The 20,006-nt window shown below is 36.4% G+C and overlaps 1 protein-coding gene across 7 annotated transcripts in view; it reads left to right on the top strand.

The window, feature by feature from the left end:
- Positions 1-20,006, top strand: part of AHCTF1 (AT-hook containing transcription factor 1) — a 77,631-nt gene that overhangs the window by 8,588 nt on the left and 49,037 nt on the right. For 4 of the 7 annotated variants that reach the window (XM_049112442.1, XM_049112444.1, XM_049112440.1 and 1 more), the window contains 6 exons: positions 4,709-4,833; positions 6,989-7,242; positions 10,443-10,623; positions 13,051-13,258; positions 14,851-14,967; positions 19,523-19,607. In XM_049112442.1, the coding sequence (XP_048968399.1) occupies positions 4,716-4,833; positions 6,989-7,242; positions 10,443-10,623; positions 13,051-13,258; positions 14,851-14,967; positions 19,523-19,607 (963 nt within the window). In that variant the 5' untranslated portion in view covers positions 4,709-4,715. The remainder of the gene's footprint in view (positions 1-4,708; positions 4,834-6,988; positions 7,243-10,442; positions 10,624-13,050; positions 13,259-14,850; positions 14,968-19,522; positions 19,608-20,006) is intronic. The other 3 variants (XM_049112439.1, XM_049112441.1, XM_049112438.1) reach the window with 1 other exon arrangement.

Genomic DNA, 20,006 nt, shown 5'->3' with positions numbered 1-20,006 from the left:
TAGGCTGTTCTTTTACAATTTAAAATTTTTGGAATTTATATTTGGAATTTAGTGATTATGTCAAATGACTCTGTGCACGCTCTGAGATCATGATTCTTGTCCCTTGAGTTTTCTTTTTGAGATGATTGTGTACCCCCTGCTCTGAAAGTTTTAATTTTCATATCAATTTTTACCTTCAACATTCTTTTTTGGGGTTAGCCACTGAAGCAGTTTTTTTTCCTCAAAAAGCAGTGTTATATGCTGTGCTTCTCAGAATGGTGGGACCAGTGATACAGAGATGAGACAGGGTGCCTGAAACCATAGGACAGACATGGCATCAATTTTACCTGAAGATTTAAAAGTCTGGTTAATGCCCAGAACATAAAAGTTGCTTCATAGATTATAGCCTCCTCTCCCTCACCACTCTTTGGGGTAGGGGGTTGCCTTCAGATCTTTTATCCATGTATAATTTCCCATTTCTGTATCATACTGAGGAGGAGCTTTTACGGTTTTTTGTGTTTTGTTTTGTTTTCCTGCCCAGCAGGGATGGCTAAATTATCTCAGGATATTATTAAAAATTTATTTTCCATCCGGTATAATTTTCACAGCAATTTGAAATGTCATTTTTGTTGTAAGTGGAATAGTTCAGTCTCTGGTCTCTTGGCTTTCATTCATTTATTATTCTATGTTGATTTTTTTTTTTTTTAAGCTCCAAGAACCAGCTTTTGATTTCACCAATTTTTTTTTTTTTAACTACGATTTTTCTGTTTTATTAGCTTCAGCTTTTATTCCTTCCTTCTGATGCTTCTGGGTTTGATTTGTTCCTTTTCTAGTTTCTTAAGTTGGAAGCTTAGGTTACTGATAGGAGATCTTATAGACATTTAGTGTTATGAATTTCCCTATAAGCATTGCTTTAGGCTGCATCACAAATTTTATTTTTTTTTTATTTTTTTTTTTTTTGCATCACAAATTTTAGTATGTCATATTTTCATTTTCATTCAGTTCAAAATACCCTTCTTCCTGAAGGAATTTCTTTAACATTCCCTTAGTCCATATCTGCTGGTGACCATCTTTTTAACACTCATATGTTTGAAATGTCTTTGTTTTGCCTTCATTTTTAAGGGATATTTTCACTGGGTCTAGAATTCTAGGTTGACAGCCTTTTTTTTTTTTTTTTTCCTTTCCAAACTTAAAATACATTGTTCACCAGTTTGACTTGCATCGTTTTCCATGAGAAGTCTCTTGGTCGTTCTTGTTCCTCTTGGCAGTGTGATACTTTTATGATTTTCTCTTTGTCCCTTGACTATATGTATTTTGATGACATTTCTTCAGTTTCTTGTGCTTGAGATTTATTGACCCCCTAAATGCTTTAGTTTCATCAAATTTGGCCATTAGTTTTTAAATATTTCTGTCCTCGGGGATCCCTGGGTGGCTCAGTGGTTTAGCGCCTGCCTTTGGCCCAGGGCGCGATCCTGGAGTCCCAGGATCAAGTCCCACGTCAGGCTTCCAGCATGGAGCCTGCTTCTCCCTCCTCCTGTGTCTCTGCCTCTCTCTCTCTCTGTGTGTGTGTCTATCATAAACAAATAAATAAATAAATCTTTAAAAAAATTAATATTTCTGTCCTTTTTTTGGAGATTGCGGTTTTATATTGGGGCACTTGATATGGTGCCATAGCTCATTGATGATCTCTTCTTTTCCTTTTTGCCCCAGTCTTTTTTCTCTTTGTGCTTCATTTTAGACTGTTTCTACCGTGGATGTTTAAGCCCAGTGGCGCTTTCTGTGTCTATGAATCCCATTTAGTATTTAGTATTTCTCCTTTCTAGATGTTTGATGTGGTCTTTTTTTTTTTTTTTGGTCTTAACATGCTTATGCTTTTTTCCCCTATTATCTTGGACATAGGGATTATACCTAAACTAATTCACTTAATGTTCTCATCTACTGATTCTAACTTCTGTCATTTCTAGGTCTGTTTCTATTGGTTGGGTTTTTTTTTTTTTATTATTATGGGGCATATATATTTTGCTTATTTTGCATGCCTGACAATTTTTGATTGGATGCCAATGCACTGTGAATTTCACTTTCATATTCTTGAGCCTCCTTCTGGGGTGCAGCTAAGTCATTTGGAAACAGTTTTATTCTTTAGAAGCTTTTTCGGATGAACCAGAATGGCCTTTAGACAGAGTTAATTTTTCCCCCCACTGCTGAAGCAGTCAATACCTTTCTGAGTACTCAACTGAGTGCCTCATGTATTATGAGGGTTGTTTTTCTTTTTTTCCCCATTCTGGAGCTACTCCTGGCCTCGTGTGAGCTTTGGGGATTGTTTCTCCTGTGACTCATTCCTTGGCCTCTGGTAGTTTCCTTCCACCCTTACACGGATCATAGGAAGGTTGAGGGGACCCCACTGTGGATACCTGGAGCTCTTTTTGTATTTTAGACCTCTGTCTGATCTCTATTGTACCTGACGCCTTCTATCTATCATCCTTTAAAACGCCCTTTAAGGGAGAGTTTATTTGTGGTAAACTCTGTTTCTGTTTTTTCTAAAAATGTATTTCACATTTAAGGATAATTTCAGTGATACGTAATTATGTGTTGACAGCTATTTTTGCGTAGAATTTTGAGATATTCCAGACTTCTGGCTTCTGCTGTTGTCAAATGTCAATGTCTGCTGCATTTTTACTTATTCTACCTAGGGATTAACTGGTCTTTCTGATTTCTGAGAATTTGCGTGTCTACAGATCTGGGAAATATCTTAGACTATTGCTCCTTCTTTACTATTTAGTATTATTCTTTGAGAGATTCTGAGTAAACATGTAAGATCTTCTCCCTTTCTTACCTATACATTTTTTTTTTAAGATTTTATTTTTAAGTAATCTCTAAACCCATCATGAGGCTTGAACTCACAACCCTGAGATTAAGAGTCTGATGCTCCACTGACTGAGTCAGCCAGGCGCCCCTCTTCTTTTGCTATAACTTTCAAATACTTAAATTTCTTTGTCTCTCTGTCCTACATTCTGAAAAAGTTTTGAGGCTCTCTAGTAAGCTATATTACTTTTTTTTTTAGTTTGTTTTTGTTGACTTTAGGTACAAGAGAACTGTTTGTTGAGTGGAGACAAAAGAATATTTGTAAGTTATAAAGAATCACAATGCAGTGAATACCTACCTGTTTTTTCACCATCAAGTTTTGTATGCCTCTCCGTTCCAGCCCCTTTCCCTCCTCTCCAAGTAACTACTATTACGATTTTCATGTTTGTTTCCTTGTTTCATTCAAGTTTTGCTATAAATGTTTGTATTCTTAGATATTATTTTGCTTAGTTTTCATAGCCTTTTAAACTTTATGTAAATGTAATCATTCTGCAGAGGTTTTTTGCTCCTTATATTGTTTATTATTATATTCTGACATTTGTCCATATTGTTGCATGTGCTGTAATTCTTATTATTCATTGAGGGTTTTTTCTTGTTGAGTTCTAAATTTTACTTAATTTTTCATTATGCAAGTTCTGCTATTTTTTCAAATCTACTTGACCATTTTAAGGTTTCTTCCTCATTAACAATTTAGATCTTTATTATTTTTTACCGTATAAAACATATTTTCTGTTCTCTGGTCATTTTCAATATCTGAAAACTTTGATAAATTGATTCTGCTGTCTGTTGATCATAGTATCCTTGCTATAATAGTTTGTTATTTTGACTGTGAGTCATTTTCTTTGGCATTTCATCTTTGAGAACCCTTTGAGGTTCCAGAGAATATTTAGTGGTGTCTGTGGGTTGTGTGGAGCATTACGAACCTGAGAATAATTTATAAAAAATTCTTCCCTGAGTGTTTTCAGATAACATAACTTGAATTCTGGCCACCAGTTTGTATGAAGGGAAATTTTCTGACTAGGCATGGTTGAAATGGGCAGCATTATTGCTCCTATCCTGCACAGTGTGTGCTTCTCTCACTGATTTTTATGCTGATGGTATAGCCTTATGGAGTTCAATGGGGTGGGGAGGAGACTCTTAGCTTGCCTTGGCTCTCTTAGTCCTTAGCTTTATCTCCTGCCTCTCTGCATCTCAGGAGTCTCAAAACAAAATCAGAGTCCCCACACTAGATTTAATAACCAACCCTTGAGGCCCAAGCCAGCTAGAGCCTCCCAAAATTCCTATGGTCTTCACATTTGGCTTTACCAACTCATTCAAAAAGAATTTTAACCATCATTTTTGGTTGTTTACAATAGATGGGTCATTCCAGGAATCTAATCTTATGTATATTGGAAGTAAAAGATAAATTTCTATTTTTCTTCTTCTGTCTAGTTAAAGACATGTCCCAGACTCAATTCATGAGGTTACTGTGTATTTGGACATTTTTATGGACTTTCTCCCCTTTTACTGTAGGAGTAATTTTTCCAGAATGGCTGTTTTTCCTGTTTATGTGTGAAGTGTTCTTTGAGAGTAGGTCAGGCAGTAAGATTAATTACATTATACCAGTTTTCAAATAATCTAGGGAATCACGTATATCCTTAGAACATCTGGCTTAATAAATCCTCACTCTCCTAAGGCAGTTGGGAAATACTTTCTTAGGAGGGAGTACCTCAGACCCAGAAGCACATAAAATGTGTTTTATGATCAGTTTTTAGATTTAGCTTACTTACTTTTGTGTGGTGGCTTTTTTTTTTTCTGGCTAGAGATAATCAAGTATATTATAGTATAAATATATCGTAATAATGTTATCTTTTAAAAATACTTACAGTGAAAGTATGCGAGGCTTAACAGCAAAAGTGACTAGTGGTCTTCTGCCCTTGCCAGAAGTGAGTCTTCAGGCCCTCGAAGATGAAGTAACAGTGGAATCTGTGCTTCATGGAAAGATTGCTGCAGGTATAATAATGTTGCTGAAAATTTACTGATTTGATTGATTTGTAAGATAATAGCATGTATTGTGATTTAATGTGGGAGGAAAAGAAAGCAATACTTGGTTATGGTGGTCTTATATAAATATAAAACCTCTATAGCTGCATAAGTAAGAACACTTGTATACTCTAGAATACATTTTCAGTGAATTTTGGCATAGTTATAGTTCATTTTTCTTAATTAAAAATACTGTAGACTTTGTATCTTTTAGTATTGGATATTTATATTTAGAAAGTAAAAATAATACACAGCTGGTTTTTTTTTTTCTTTTTTTCTTTTAAGAATGCGTGCTTGTATGCACCAGCCTGGGGTGGGGGAGGGAGGGAGGAACAGAGAGAGGGCGGGAAAGAATCTCAGGCAGGCTCCACACCCAGTGCAGAGCCTGATGCAGGGCTCCATCTCACGACCCTGAGGTCATACTGAGCCGAAATCAAGAGTCGGACACTCAACCAACTGAGCCACCCAGGTGCTCCTGTTATTTCTTTATAATCAGTAAGTTCTTTGGTGTTGAGTTTGGAGTAGAATCTAGTCATTATGAATAGAAGAATCTGATTGTAGGGCCCTAGGTAGTAACAAAATACTCAGAACGTCTTGTTTCTTAATTCTACTTATCTGAACAAGATCTTAATGTATAGTTTGATTATGTAATGCAGCAGTAAACTATACCAGAGTATCCATTAAATTATGGATTTTAGTTTAGTGAGAGGTCTTGTAAAAGACTTTTCTGAAAACGAATTTCACACCATCTATCCTAGAAGGTAGACAGCAAAACATGTCATTTAGCTAGTTACAGTACTGCCCTGTTGAATGTTAAAAGTAGTAACAGTGCTTACTATATGCAAGGCACTGTAACAACTTTTCATTGAGGTATTCGACTCCGAATTCTAAGTAGGCCCTTACTGTTTTGTGCAGCTAAGAATCAAATATCCCAGTTATACAGATAGCAAATGGTGAAAGTGGTCTTTGTGCTTTTGAGGTCTCCATTGTGCCATGCTATTTCCTTAAACTATGTAGCCTCCCTTAGCTGTAACATAGTATGACTAGCTGTGTATTGGATGTACTGGAGACATTACAAATTGAAAAGTTAACCATCTTAGCTGCTCAAGGGAAAATTTGAGTCTGTTCTTGATTATTTCCCTCCCCATATCTATATTCTGTCAATAAGCAGATCCTTGTAGTCTTCTAAGATGAATCTCTAGTCAATCCACTTCTGTTTATTCATGGTCACTGAGGAAGGTATTCTCTTCCTGCTTGGACCCTGTGCTCCCCCTCATTGTCCATTTCCTGGTTAGCAGCTGGAATAAGTTAAAAATATAAATCAGATTGCTTAAAAATCTCCAGTTATTTACATTGTGTACTTAAAAATCCAGATATGACTAGTAAGGGGTGAAGAAGGGCTTCTGGTATTTATTTTTGTATTAGTTTTCTAAATTAGAGTTTGAATTTTTCAGGAATAGGATCATGTGTTCCATTTCATGAGCCCCAGAGCACCTGGTTTAATTGTTGAGGTATGACACAGTGAAAGTGTGAATTTTGGAGTTAGACTAGTGATGCGCTTATGGCTCTGGTATTTGTAGCCATACATGCTTTTTTGTTTTTTAAGATTATATTTATTTATTAGAAAGAGCATGATCAGGATAGGTGGCAGAGAGGGAGAAGCCTGACTCCAGGCTCGATTCCAGGACCCTGAGATCATGACCTGAGCTGAAGGCAGACACTTAACGGACTTAGCCACCCAGGTGCCCTTGTAGCCATACATCACTAAACAAGTTATTTAACTGTATGAAAGTTTAGCTAAAATTATCTTTGTATTAAAGTGTGACAAGGAATAAATGAGATCTGTTTTTTATAGTGTATATGAAGGTACCATGTAGCATGGTACCTTTACTGAGTGGTTACTTTATTATTGAGGTAATAGTTCTTTAATGTATTTTACTAGTTTGGACCACTCTTTTCTATAAATGCTTAGATTTCACTTTGGAGATAATACATAAAATTATATATAATGAGCTATGTATTAAGTATGTAAAAGATCTAACTTCTATTTATTTGTGTGGTGTACATACGGTATTAAAATAAGGACAATTTTTTGCCTTCTTTTTTTTTTTTTCCTTTCCTTTAGGGAGAAGAGGACTTGCTTGCCTGGCTTGTGGTCAACATCTTGAGGTAGTACACTCTCTAACAGGAGAGCGGTTGTCTGCATATAGATTCAGTGGAGTGAATCAACAGCCTCCTATAATCCTAGCTATGAAGGAATTCTCTTGGCAGAAGAGAGTTGGATTGTTAATTGGATTGGAAGAAGCAGAGGGGAGTGTTCTCTGTCTTTACGACCTTGGTGTATCCAGAGTGGTTAAAGCAGTTGTTCTTCCTGGGAGGGTAGGTATTGTCTAAGATATGTGAACATGCTACTTTTCATACCTGAACCCCTGCTAATCACACAGGTGTGTTCACTTTATAAATGTATAGCTCGGTGACTTTTCACAGTTTACTTTTATGGCATTGTGTTATTTTTCATTAAAAGTTCAAAATAAGAAGTTAAAGATAGCATGTTATCAAAATAATGTTTAAAATAGAACTTTCTTATTCTTCGTTAGAAAATTGCAAAGTAAAGGTAGGTGTTAATAATGTCAAGTGTTCTAATACTCTTTTAGATGAAAAGTATCGTGAGTCTTATCTTCAGGTGTGCTTTTTGAGGACACTGAAAGTTTGTATTAAAATATTATTATACTCATTAGTATGGCATTTTTTGTTTTTTCTTTTTTGAGACTGTAGCCTTGAGACAACACGGAAAATATGTCTTCAGTGTTTTTTAAGATTTGAATAATATTTAAATAGATTCATTTATAATCACCATTTATTAATTCTAATATATGTATGCTTTCCATATAGCAAACATCTTAACCAGTAGTAAGTATAGAAGGACTTTTAATTCAGGTTGTTTCTCCAGCAGGTTTATTCCTGCTCTTCCATTCATGTTAAGAAAAAATTATGTACTTAACAAATACATACACACACATAAATACAAAATGATGTAAGAATAGAATTCTCTCTGTACATAGTGTGGGGAAAAAAGTAACAAGTATACTATGAACAATATACAATATAGACTAAGCAATATACAAATAATATATATAGCATACAAACAAGGACATATGCATGCATATAAATGTATTTTGTGGTCATAGACTAATTTTTAAAGTTAAAGGGAGGTAAATGTCAAAATACTATATTTTTGCAGTTTGAGGAAGCTGACTCAGAGATATGTAGGGGTCAAAGTGGTTTATAGCCTGGTATCTTAATTGTACTTGCCAGTGCAGATTTTAAAGGCAGAATTAATTTAGTGGTTTATTGAGTGCTTACTATAGATCAAGCTATGTGCTAAATTTTGGAGATAAGTAGATAAATAGGACTTGGTCCATGCTATTGAAAAAGCTGGTAATCTAGGGAGCGAAGACAGGTAATAAGTTTACAGCGTATATATAGTATTTTGATTAACTCAGCAATGAAACATGGAAACACCTGGATAATTTCTACTCAGGAGGTTGGACAGCTTAGGAAGAGAGACCAGCATATAAGAAGTCACAGTATATGGAACATTAGGAAACTGGGCTTATTTGGAATGGCTTTGGAGAGGGAAAGGCAGAGGTGGGGTCTGGAAATACTGAGGATTGAGATAGTAAATGGCCCTGTTTGCAGTTAGTGGCCTCCTGCCTGAAGTCTGGTAAAGTCATTTTAAGTTTAAAGCAGAACTCTAGTGTAAAAATTTTGTTGGATTGGAGTAGTTTGGGCAGATAATGGTGGTGAGCTGAACCAGGAAAATGACCCTAGAAACGGAGAGGATGGGACAGATTCAGAATATATTCAGGAGGTGACATGGACAGGACCTGTTGATCATTTGGTTAAGAGTAATTGAGAAGGAACAAGAGTTTAGATAAGTTGATTGCTCAGTTGCATGGATGATTGGTATCACATGGAAGAGGGATTATAGAAGGGAAGGATTGGGAGACTAGTGATAGATACCTTCCATAGAAGTTTAGTTAACTAGTTGTTTTTTTGGCTTAGGCACAGTATTCCCTCTTAAATTTGCTTTTTACTGCCTATTTTAAAATTAACCAAGGTATCATTATCAATTAATTCATAGAGTATTTGTATGAGGGCTGCAAACTGAGATAGATTTCTGAACCCCTGTCTTAGGGAATTGGAGAGACTGTGCTCTAGTATTTATAGACATTATTGCATTATTTAGAAAAGGTAGGCAGTCCATGAAATTACAGCTTTCAGAATTAGAAACACTGTAGAATATCTTGTGTACCAATGAAGTATAGACAGAGCCAGACTTTTGTCTGTGGTAATAAATTAAGCCTGAAACAAACTTTACTCATATTAACACATAAGCCATTGATAATAAATTTCCTCTTTACTTTTTTTTTTTTTTTTGTTTGTTTGTTTTTTCCTCTTTACTTTTTTTTTTTTTTTTTTTCCTCTTTACTTTTTAGGACACTCATCAGTATTTTTTTTTTTTTTTTTTAATTTTTATTTTATTTATTTATGATAAGCACACAGTGAGAGAGAGAGAGAGGCAGAGACACAGGCAGAGGGAGAAGCAGGCTCCATGCACCGGGAGCCCGATGTGGGACTCGATCCCGGGTCTCCAGGATCGCGCCCCGGGCCAAAGACAGGCGCTAAACCGCTGCGCCACCCAGGGATCCCTCATCAGTATTATAGTAGAAGTCACTACTTACTATCATATATCATACCTAATTCTTGTGAATTAGGGGAAATAGAAGGAAAGCTGAGTATAAAATACAGATTATTATAATATATGATTATATTATTTTAAATGTACAGACATTTAAAATTTGACTTATGAGAGAAAGGGATAAAAACATAACTCCATAATTAGCTACAGTACCAATTTTTTTTTTTTTTTTTTTTTTTAATTTAAGTTCTTGGTAAATGTCTGTGATCCAGGCATGGCCAAAGCCTGAAGTCCATTATAAAGAAGGTTAGACCTCTTCAGTCTTTAAGGCATAAACAGGACTTTTATTTTTAAAGAGTAAACAGTAAATTTTTCTTGAATGATTTATTTTTACTCTTCTTTAGGAGAAGAGGCTATCTGATCATGGAATAGCTGGTTGAGAGCTTTGAAGAGAAAAATCTAGGTTTGAGTTTTACACTTAATGTCTGTGTGACTTGAATAACCCCAGCTAAAATTGCTAAGCTTCAGGGTGGTTTCATCTTTGCATAGATAGAATTATATATGATCCAATATCCAGGGTTATCATGAACATCACAGGAACCAATTAGCACAAGGCCTGGCATATAGTAAGCTTTCAGTAAACATCAGTTATTCCAACTGCATGATTTGTTATGTATTGAAATAATGGTGTCATTTCTATTTTATCTGAAGATTTCATTATGTTATTCAGATTTACAGGTATCAGATGCAAATTTATATTAGAAAATGTTTTAAATCCATGATAACTAATAACCTTTAACCTTCAAATTTGTTGTGTTTTTTAATTGTATTTTCTCACTTTGTATAAGAAGAACAAATGCTATATTCTGCTTTCTAGGTGACAGCAATTGAACCTATAGTTAGTCATGGAGGAGCCAGTGCAAGCACACAGCATTTGCACCCAAGCCTGCGGTGGCTTTTTGGTGTGGCAGCAGTGGTGACCGATATTGGACAGATCCTTCTTATTGACCTGTGTTTGGATGACATGTCATGCAGTCAGAATGAATTAGAGGCATCAGGTAATTGTTTAAAACCCAAAACTGAGCACCTGAATATTCTGGTATAATGGATTTGTTTGATTTTTAAATACTGAAAATTTTTTATATAGAAGCTGTATGTCTTTGTTTCTTTTATTGTTGGGACCTATTATTGTTTTGGGCATTGTGGATACTTTTCGCATGAGTTATTCTATTTTATTGACGAGGTGTTCATATATTTAAAGTAAGTCTTGAAAGAGAGATTTTGATTTCTTTTTTTAGATACACTTGAAAAATAGTTGTTATTAAGTATATGCTAGAAGGGCTGAAGGTATTAGAAAACCTTTATCTTTATTGGTCAGTATAAAATTATCCAGTTGTGTGGCATCTAACGTAGTGTTTTTGGCATGCTGATTATGTGGTTACAGTAAGACAAGTTAGAAATAAAGTAATGTAATAGGAAATAACACAGTAATCAAAGGTTTTATTTCACAAAATAACATCCCAAGGTCCTGAGATCAAGTCCTACATCAGGCTCCCTGCTCAATGAGGAGCCTGCTGCTTCTTCCTCTGCCTGTGTCTCTGCCTCTTTCTGTGTGTCTCTCCTGAATAAATACATAAAATCTTTTTTAAAAGTATGCATTATGAAGTTTCAGGAAAGGACCATTTGATCTTGAGGACCTTCTTGATATTTGAAGCAGTCCTGTAATATTAGGGTAGAATATGTTTCTCAATGGATCAGCTAAGAAACAGATGATCATTATTTTATCCCAATTTATAATGAGCATAACTAATAAAAATTGTTAGTGCGTAGAACTGCTTAAAACTGCAAGTAGTAAAAATTGAATTTAACCAGAAATTTAAGAACCAAATTAGATTTCTGAACAAAATTTTAAATCTGTAAAATATGCCTTGAGAAAATTTGATTTGGCAAAAGTTAAGGCCACATGGACACTTAAGGAAAAGAAAAATCCAGTGATAAAAACTGTCTTAAAATTTGTTATGTACAAAGATCTGACTGATTAACCTTGGGTAAAATTTAAATGAAAAGACTTGACTAGCAGAAATAACAACTAAAAATGAACTTAGTGGATATTAGATATGCTTAAACTACTCTTCATAGAAAATTGGTAGAGGAATTAAATAGTTTTGATGCAATTTTATAGAAGATCTTTTTAGTACTACTGACTTGCTTAAGAAATTAGTTTATCTGAGAGACTGCCCCACATTTTGGAATTTTTAGGGTGGTTTTATGTGGTATCGTTTACATTTTGTATTTTCTGCAAATGCAAGTTAGCTTTGATTAGATTCAGATGTGACATTTGGCAAGGGCACTTCCGGAAGTGGTGGACATGGTGTATTGTATCACATCAGGAGGCACATGGTGTCTTGTTTCATCTTTAGTGATCAGTGGATTCAGATGATGACACCATGATCCTTCCTTGTTAACATTTCCCATCAACGTCTGTACCAGTGATTCTCAACCAGGGGATCTTTCTTAATGTCTTGGAGACCCTTTTGGTTGTTGCTCCTGGAAGGTGATGGTGCTACTGGCATCTAGTAGACAGAGGCCAGGGATGCAGTTGATTATCTTGTGATGCAGAGGGCCATTCCCCTCAGCAAAGATTTATCTGACCCAAAGTGTCAGTAGAGCCAAGGTTGAACCAACCCTATTTAAATTAAATGTTTCATCTATCGAGATCGTTACCTAAATCTCTTAATTCATTAGGGGACACAAAAATGATGATTTTAAAATTCTGTTACTCTAAAGAAGAATTTTCTCAGTAACTAAGGCTATTTGCTTACCCTGAAATAATAGGCTGTACAGACAGGGCAGGATAAATGCTTACTATTTCTTCAAGTACTCATTTTCAGAGTAAGGAGGTAGTACCCAGTTACTTAAAATGGTTTAGTAAGGTCTTTTGTAGGTGAAGAGGACAGGAATTCAGGAGGCTTTGCATATTTAATTAATGTCTTTCATTCATTTACTTTACTTATTGTTTATTGACGTTCAAGAGAAAAAAAATTTTTAAACTAATGAGAGCTCCTTCATGTAGTCTGACAGATGCTCCTTAGGCTTCCTAGGTTTCTGGCACAAGATATACTAGGCTTATCCTGCGTATTTTCTGCCCCAGACCTGGAACTGGCCATTTCTCCAAGGGGAACATTTAGGTTCTTAGTTCTAAATTTGAATAAGGAAACCCATCAGCTTTGTTTGTGATTAAGGAAATTGCTTGATCCTTTTTTAAAAATGTGATTCAGATAATATTTGTGATGTGCTTGAGGGTTTCAAAAATTACATAATTAAATGTATTTTGAAAATTAGATTATTTAACTGGATATTGGTGGCTATTTTATAGTTCATCATGCTTTGTTAGCATTAATCTGATTTTAATTGACCACAGCTTGAATAGTGGGTGACACATTTGCTCTTGTGGTTGTTAGCATCTGTTAATCTTGTTTTTCTAGACCTTGAAGTTGTGTCTGGCATCCCGGCTGAAGTGCCACACATCAGGGAGACGGTGATGCGTGAGGGACGCCACCTGTGTTTCCAGTTGGTGAGCCCATCGGGTACCCCTGTGTCAGCTCTCCGCTATATCAGCAGGACGAACCAGCTCGCCGTGGGCTTCTCTGATGGTTATCTAGCTCTTTGGAATATGAAAAGCATGAAAAGAGAGTAAGTACAACTTTTTTCTCTTACTTGATTATTGGTAGTTTCTTTCTAAATATAACATACTCAGTTATTACTATTTTGAAATTATCACGAGAAAAGAGAAAAAGGTATGATAGATTAATGATTGAATGAGTCAATATGAAGAAATTGTTCATTGCATGAAATCATAACTTTATGCAAGAAAGGAATGACTTAGCATGTGAATTTAGGTTGACTCAGTATATATTTAAAAGGCATTTCAGTTACTAGTAAAACATGACTCTAAACTATATTTGTGCAGTATGGATTCTTTCAGGAATACTTTTCCTTATAACCATGAGTGTAAAGTAGTGGCCAATAGGATTAGTTCTCAGCTGCCAGAAAAGCTTTTTTTTTTTTTTTTAATTTTTATTTATTTATGATAGTCACACAGAGAGAGAGAGAGAGAGGCAGAGACATAGGCAGAGGGAGAAGCAGGCTCCATGCACCGGGAGCCCGACGTGGGATTCGATCCCGGGTCTCCAGGATCGCGCCCTGGGCCAAAGGCAGGCGCCAAACAGCTGCGCCACCCAAGGATCCCGCTTTTTTTTTTTTTTTTTTTTTTTAATCAAAGTTGAAAGTCACCGTGTTTTACAATTTTTATGCTGTCTAAACTTTCCCCAGTGTTACTGATAACTTTTTTTTTTTTTTCTCTCTTCATGATTTTACTTAATTTTACAGAGAGGGCCAGGGGGAGAAGGGGTGGGGGGCAGAGCTGCCAAGCAGACTCTATGCTGATGAGCGTGGTGCTTGATGGGATCAATCCCATGACCCTGAGGTCACAACCTGAGACAGAACCAAGGGTCAGACACTTAAACAGGTACACCCCCCAGGTGCCCCTGACACCTCTTAAATGAATATTTATGGTGTTAAAACTGCTGAGGGGGGCACCTGGCTGGCTTAGTCGGAAGAGTGTGACTCTTGATCTTGGGATCATGAGTTCGATCCCCACATGGGATGTGGAGATGACTTAAAAATACATTCTTTTTTAAACTTTATTTTATTTAAGTCATGAAGTTGGCAGTGCTATTACCTACTAGCTCCCTAGGGTAAGCCCACCTCAACTGTCTTTGCTTGAGAATCTTTCACCAGCTTTTGTCTTTGAATTGCTCCTACATGAATGCCTGGAGAACTTGGCTTCTACAGTCTTTCCCCAGCTCTGTCATTCTTGGCTAATTATGCTTTTTAAGTGGTTTATGGGAAATCTTCAGATTCTCACTTGTTGGGGTATCGTGATGGGGAAACTGACTACATGCAAGCAGCTGAGATTGAGGGTTGTGTCCATGTTCATCTCTTCTTGAGTACCTCTCACTGGAGCAATACACACTGGTGCACGCTCCCCTGACAGGAAGGTCTAGTTCCTATCTGCGTGCATGTGCGTGTTCATGGTTTTGGCCCTTCCGTGCTGTCTGTGTCCGTTGTCTTGCTGTCCTCTACCCTGTGTGTTCTGGAAGATAAGATGATCCTGTGAACGGTAGTTGCCCTAACCCAGATCCTCACATGAGAACCCTTTATTGGCTCTGCATGCAATTATAATTTAAAAGTAGGAACCGTTGTACTTTCTGTGCCTGTTACAGGTACTACACACAGCTGGAAGGTGGGAGAGTCCCCGTGTATGCAGTCACTTTTCAAGAACCTGAGAATGATCCTCGTAATTGCTGTTACCTATGGGCGGTTCAGTCAACACAAGATAGGTAAGCATGACACGTGTGGTTTTTAAAAATACTTGTCAAAGATGAGGCAGCAGTTAATTTCTTTTGGCAAGCTTTATGTATAGTGTCTCTTTTTGGATAATTCAGTGAATTAGTAAGTGGTAGTTGAAATGATTTTGAAAGTTAAAGGATTGTTTCTATGTGGTTGAGTAAATTCTGAGATATCAGTAAGAAATTGTGCTTGTTTGATGTGTTTGAATGCTATTTCCAATAGTAAGCCAGTACAGGTGGGTGGGCAGCCTTATTGCCTTAAGACAGTTTTTGTGGCCTTCTGTATTCTTTCACAAGAACATTCTTACACTTTTAAAAATCTCATTTCTCGTTTTCTCTTTGTTGAGTATGCCTCTCTCATTTTTATTTACCCTTACTCTGCTCCCTGGTCCTCCTGTTTGCCTTTTTTAGTATATTCCTTCATTAACTTGGTTAATTTTTCTCTGTCATAAGATCTAATTTTGTCCCAGTTAAAGCTAATGAGAAATCTTTCCTTTCAACTGATCAAACTAGTTAAGTTTGTTCAGTTAGAATAGTACGTTGATGTTCTGTTTTTCTTTCGTTTTGTTCTTTCTTGAATGATTAGGGAAACAGTTGATCTTGTGATATAAATGCTGTGGTGGTGGTGGTGGTGGTAATGCATGGTTCCTAGTACTTTCTCTCCCCAAGTCCATTCTGCCTTGGGCTCTAGGGACCTGAATCGTGATCAGTTTGGATTTTTGTGTTAGATGTCCCCACTTGGTTTGGTCTTGCCTTCCTCTGTAGTAAGTCAGGAAAAGAAGAATTGATTTGCCACTTTGAACTTTGTCAATCCTGGAAAAATATCAAAATGAAAATATGGAGACTGCTCTTGGGCTACCCCTCATTGAGTGAAACCCATTTCTGTTCATCTGAGTGTAGTGTGGGCAACAGTTGGAGGGATGTGCCCTGTGAGGGCTCTCAATGGTGGGGAATGCAAGGGGACTTTTATCTAAACAATTGTATTCTGTTTATTTTTCCTCCTAGAACTGTCTTCTTAGTATAAGTTCTATTAATTTTTTATTCTTTATGTGGGTTTTTGTATTTTATAACCTCTGAATTTCTCACACTAAACTCTGGAGTGTTTTTCTCTTATTTTGGAACTTGGTGAATAAGTCTGCATTCTTTTTTTTTTTTTTTTTTTTTTTTACCATACCACTCTTGATTCTTTTAGTTATTATCTGTAAGTGGTGCCTACTCTGTTCTTACAATCATAAAGGTATCTGAATATTCTGTTTCTGACTTTCTTTTGTAAATTCTTGTGAACTGTATGCACTTCTCTTTGTCCTTTTTGAAATAGTTTTCAGAGCTGTCTACAGCACATTCTTGAACAGTGTGGGAGAGGGACTCTGACCCCCTTGTGCCATTAGAAATCCACATACAACTTTTGACCTCCCCCACCACACCCCCAAAATTTAGCTACTCATAGCCTACTGTTGACCAGAAGCCAAATGAATAAATATCAACAGCACATATTTTGTGTGTTAAATGTGTTATATACTATATTCTTAAAATAATGCCTAAGGTTTTGCTTAATTTTTTTTTTTTAAAGATTTTATTTATTTATTCATGAGAGACACAGAGAGAGAGAGAAAGAGAGAGGCAGAGACATAGGCAGAGGGAGGAGCAGGCTCCACGCAGGGAGCCTGATGTGGGACTTGATCCTGGGACCCCAGGATCATGCCCTGGGCCAAAGGCAGGCACTAAATCACTGAGCCACCCAGGCGTCCCGGTTTTGCTTAATTTTTTGAGTATATCTATGCTGTGCGATTCATCTGCAGGTTTTTTCAAATTGTCACAAATCTCCCCAAAATTTCCAGTTGTATTTATTGAAAAAAAAAAAAAAAACTGCATACAGATAGCCCCAACAGTTCAAGGGTCAACTGTATTTGCATTTGAAGCACAAATGAATCCCAGTCTAAACTATGGGCAGAATATACTGTTTCTGTTTCTCTTACAGTGATGCCCTGTGTTTACTTATCTTTATTATCCACAACACACCAAATAAATAACCCAAGGGAACAATTCTGTAGTGACTTTTAAACCACTTCCTAGTATTCTGTATATCCTTTTAATAGGACAGGGTTAATTTAATTGATAAGTTGGATTATTTATTCCTACATGATTTACTTTGCATTTGTTGGTATTATTGATGTGAAATATTTTTGAGAGGGGTATTTTTGTGCACTTCTAGTCTTTGATTTGGGCCCTTAAATTAGTAGATCATGGACCTCTTTGAGAATTTTTTTTTTTTTTTTTTTTCTCTTTGAGAATTTGATGAAGGCTGTGATATATATTGGTGTATGTATGTAATGTGATTTTTTTTTTTTTTAAGATTTTATTTATTCATGAGAGACACAGGCAGAGGGAGAAGTGGGCTCCCTGTGCCTGATGTGGGACTCGATCCTAGGACCCTGGGATCATGCCCTGAGCTGAAGGCAGATGCTCAACCACTGAGCCACCCAGGTGTCCCATGTAATATGATTTAAAGCAGAGTTCCTGACATGTGGTCTGTGGGTAGACATAGAGCAGTCTGTAAGCTCCTGGATATTACATATAAGATTATTTACATTTGCTTATGTATATATGTGAACAATACAAAATAAAAATACATATGTACACATATACAAATAATATGTATACACATGTATAAATAATAGTCATAGACATATGCAAATAGTACTTACACACATAACTAATGCTTATACACATGTTGGTATGTATAAGTAGATGGCATTAGTATTATAAGTGGATGAAAATAATATGAAGTATAAGTCTCAATTAGAAAGACAGGTGATATGGTCCTTCCTTTTCTCCATCAGAATGATTATATAAACAGAATAAAAAAGGAAAACCAAAAGAATCACTTGTAAAGTGATCATACCATCACGGAATTACATGAGTATCGATTTTAAATTGTTGCCATGGTGCTCATCAATTAGAATAAAAGCCATGTTAATTTTGTAATCTGGAAAGGGGAATGAAAAAACTGTTGTTCCCTTTATTTTTTTTTATTTTTTATTTTTTTTTCTGTTGTTCCCTTTAATGTTGGTTGTATACAGTTTATCTTTAGTATTTGGTCTTTTAGAGATTATTTGTTTTTGTTTCATGTCCATATGTTTATTCATTCCACAAAATCATTAAGTGATTATATGTGCTAGTGACTGTTGTAGAAAATGTAGTGATGCATAACACCAATAAGTTTCTGTACTTCTAGATGTTATATTTCGGTGACTACATTTCATAAATATACTAGTGCATATATTTCATATAATTTCGAGTATTGATGTTAAATACAGAAAAATAAAACTGGGAGAGGAGATCTAGAATATGGTGTAGGGAACTGTTCTTTTAGATAGTATAGTTGGGGAGATTTGAAAGAAGTTGGGGCATGTCGGTAGGAGAGCCATGGAGGTAATCTGGGGAAAAGAATGCAAAGGCCTTAGAAAAATGTCTCAAGGCACACAGCAAGAAGAGTAGTAAAGGGTAGAATGTATATATAGGTCACAGATGAGGTCAGAAGAGTAGAACTAATTTATATAGGGAGGATAAAGTAAGTGTTTGAATTTGGTCTGGCTAGATCAGACCAATTAAATCAATTTCTGGTGATTGGGTTTAAGCATAAGTATTTTTTCAAAGCTCCTCTGGTGATTCTAATAATAAGCAAACAAGATAGAGAACCACCAGCCCAGAGTGAGAACAGAGAAGGGAGCTAGAAACCTTTCTGCACTTGAAGATAATTGATGGTGGAGAAGCCTCAGAGGGTAGAACAGCCAGCAGAGGACTAAGGGTAGTGTAGTGTAAGGAACATGAAGATTGTGTGACATCCTGGAGGCCAAGTAGAATATGTGTTTTAAGAAGGATCAGCCAAAAAGAATAAGAATTCAAATTCAGACAATATGGAAATCAGTGGTCTTAATACTTACTGCATACTGTACTTGAGCAGTGAAGAGTTGATTTGGTATCTTTGCCTTCTATTCATATTCTGGAGCCCTCATTCTGTGGTTCAGGGCAGCAACTTACTTCTTCATTTGAGGTAGAAGCCTAGCAAGGTGGAGGAAGAGACCAGGAAGAAGAAGCAAAGGACAGGCAGTCCTCTAAAGAGGGTTTTCTGTAGTTGCCATGGGATAATTCTGTTTATATCCTGTTGGCCAGAACGTGGGCCTGCTGCATCCATCTTAAAGGAAGCTGGGAAATGTTTCAGATAGCCATGTGCCTAACTAGAGCACACCTGTTAAAGATGGGGAGAAGGAATGTTGGGTAAACGCTTATGATCTCTGCCACAGAAGGGGTCACCTGAAATGTGCAAATAACATCAGCTTAAGTTAATTGGAATCTGTTACAGATAAAAATTAGTTATTGTTTCAGAGGAGTGCATTTTGTGAAAACGACCAAATAAAGGTAAGTTCTTCACATTGACCTTCAATTTGTCATGTGCGCTCAATATTGTCTACTGGACAGAAAGAGATACTCAATGTGTTAAAAGGATCTTTAGTGTTTCTTCTCAGCTCGTTTCTGTTTCTTTCAGTGAAGGGGATGTTTTGAGTTTACATCTACTTCAGCTGGCCTTTGGTGATAGAAAGTGTTTGGCATCAGGGCAAGTCTTGTATGAGGTAAATGTACTGGGAATACGGGTTCATTATGACCATTTTTATCATTGTTTGCCTATTTTAGTCTTGAAGATAATAACATATTGAAAAGTTATTCTTCTATTCAAGTTAATGCTGTATTCACAGTGTAATGAAGAAAAGTGTTAGATTAGGGATCAGAAGACTAGCTGTTTTACCAAGGTAGCCCTCTTAACTCACCCACCTACCATTTTCATCTGAAATGAAGGGATTGAGCAAGACTCATCTTGTGACCTAATTGATACTCAGGAAAAAGAGGTCCACTTTGTTGCTCTAATATATCAAGCAGTAAGCCATGGGGTGACTTTATAAACAGTTGTGGGGCACTTGGCTGGCTCAGTCGGTGGAGCATGCAACTCTTGATCTCAGGGTTGTGAGTTGGAG

Source organism: Canis lupus, chromosome 7 (genome assembly GCF_003254725.2).
Source record: "Canis lupus dingo isolate Sandy chromosome 7, ASM325472v2, whole genome shotgun sequence".
NCBI classification, from domain to species: Eukaryota; Metazoa; Chordata; class Mammalia; order Carnivora; family Canidae; genus Canis; species Canis lupus.
Note: the sequence above shows the minus strand (reverse complement) of the source record. Positions and strands in the feature narration are given on the sequence as shown.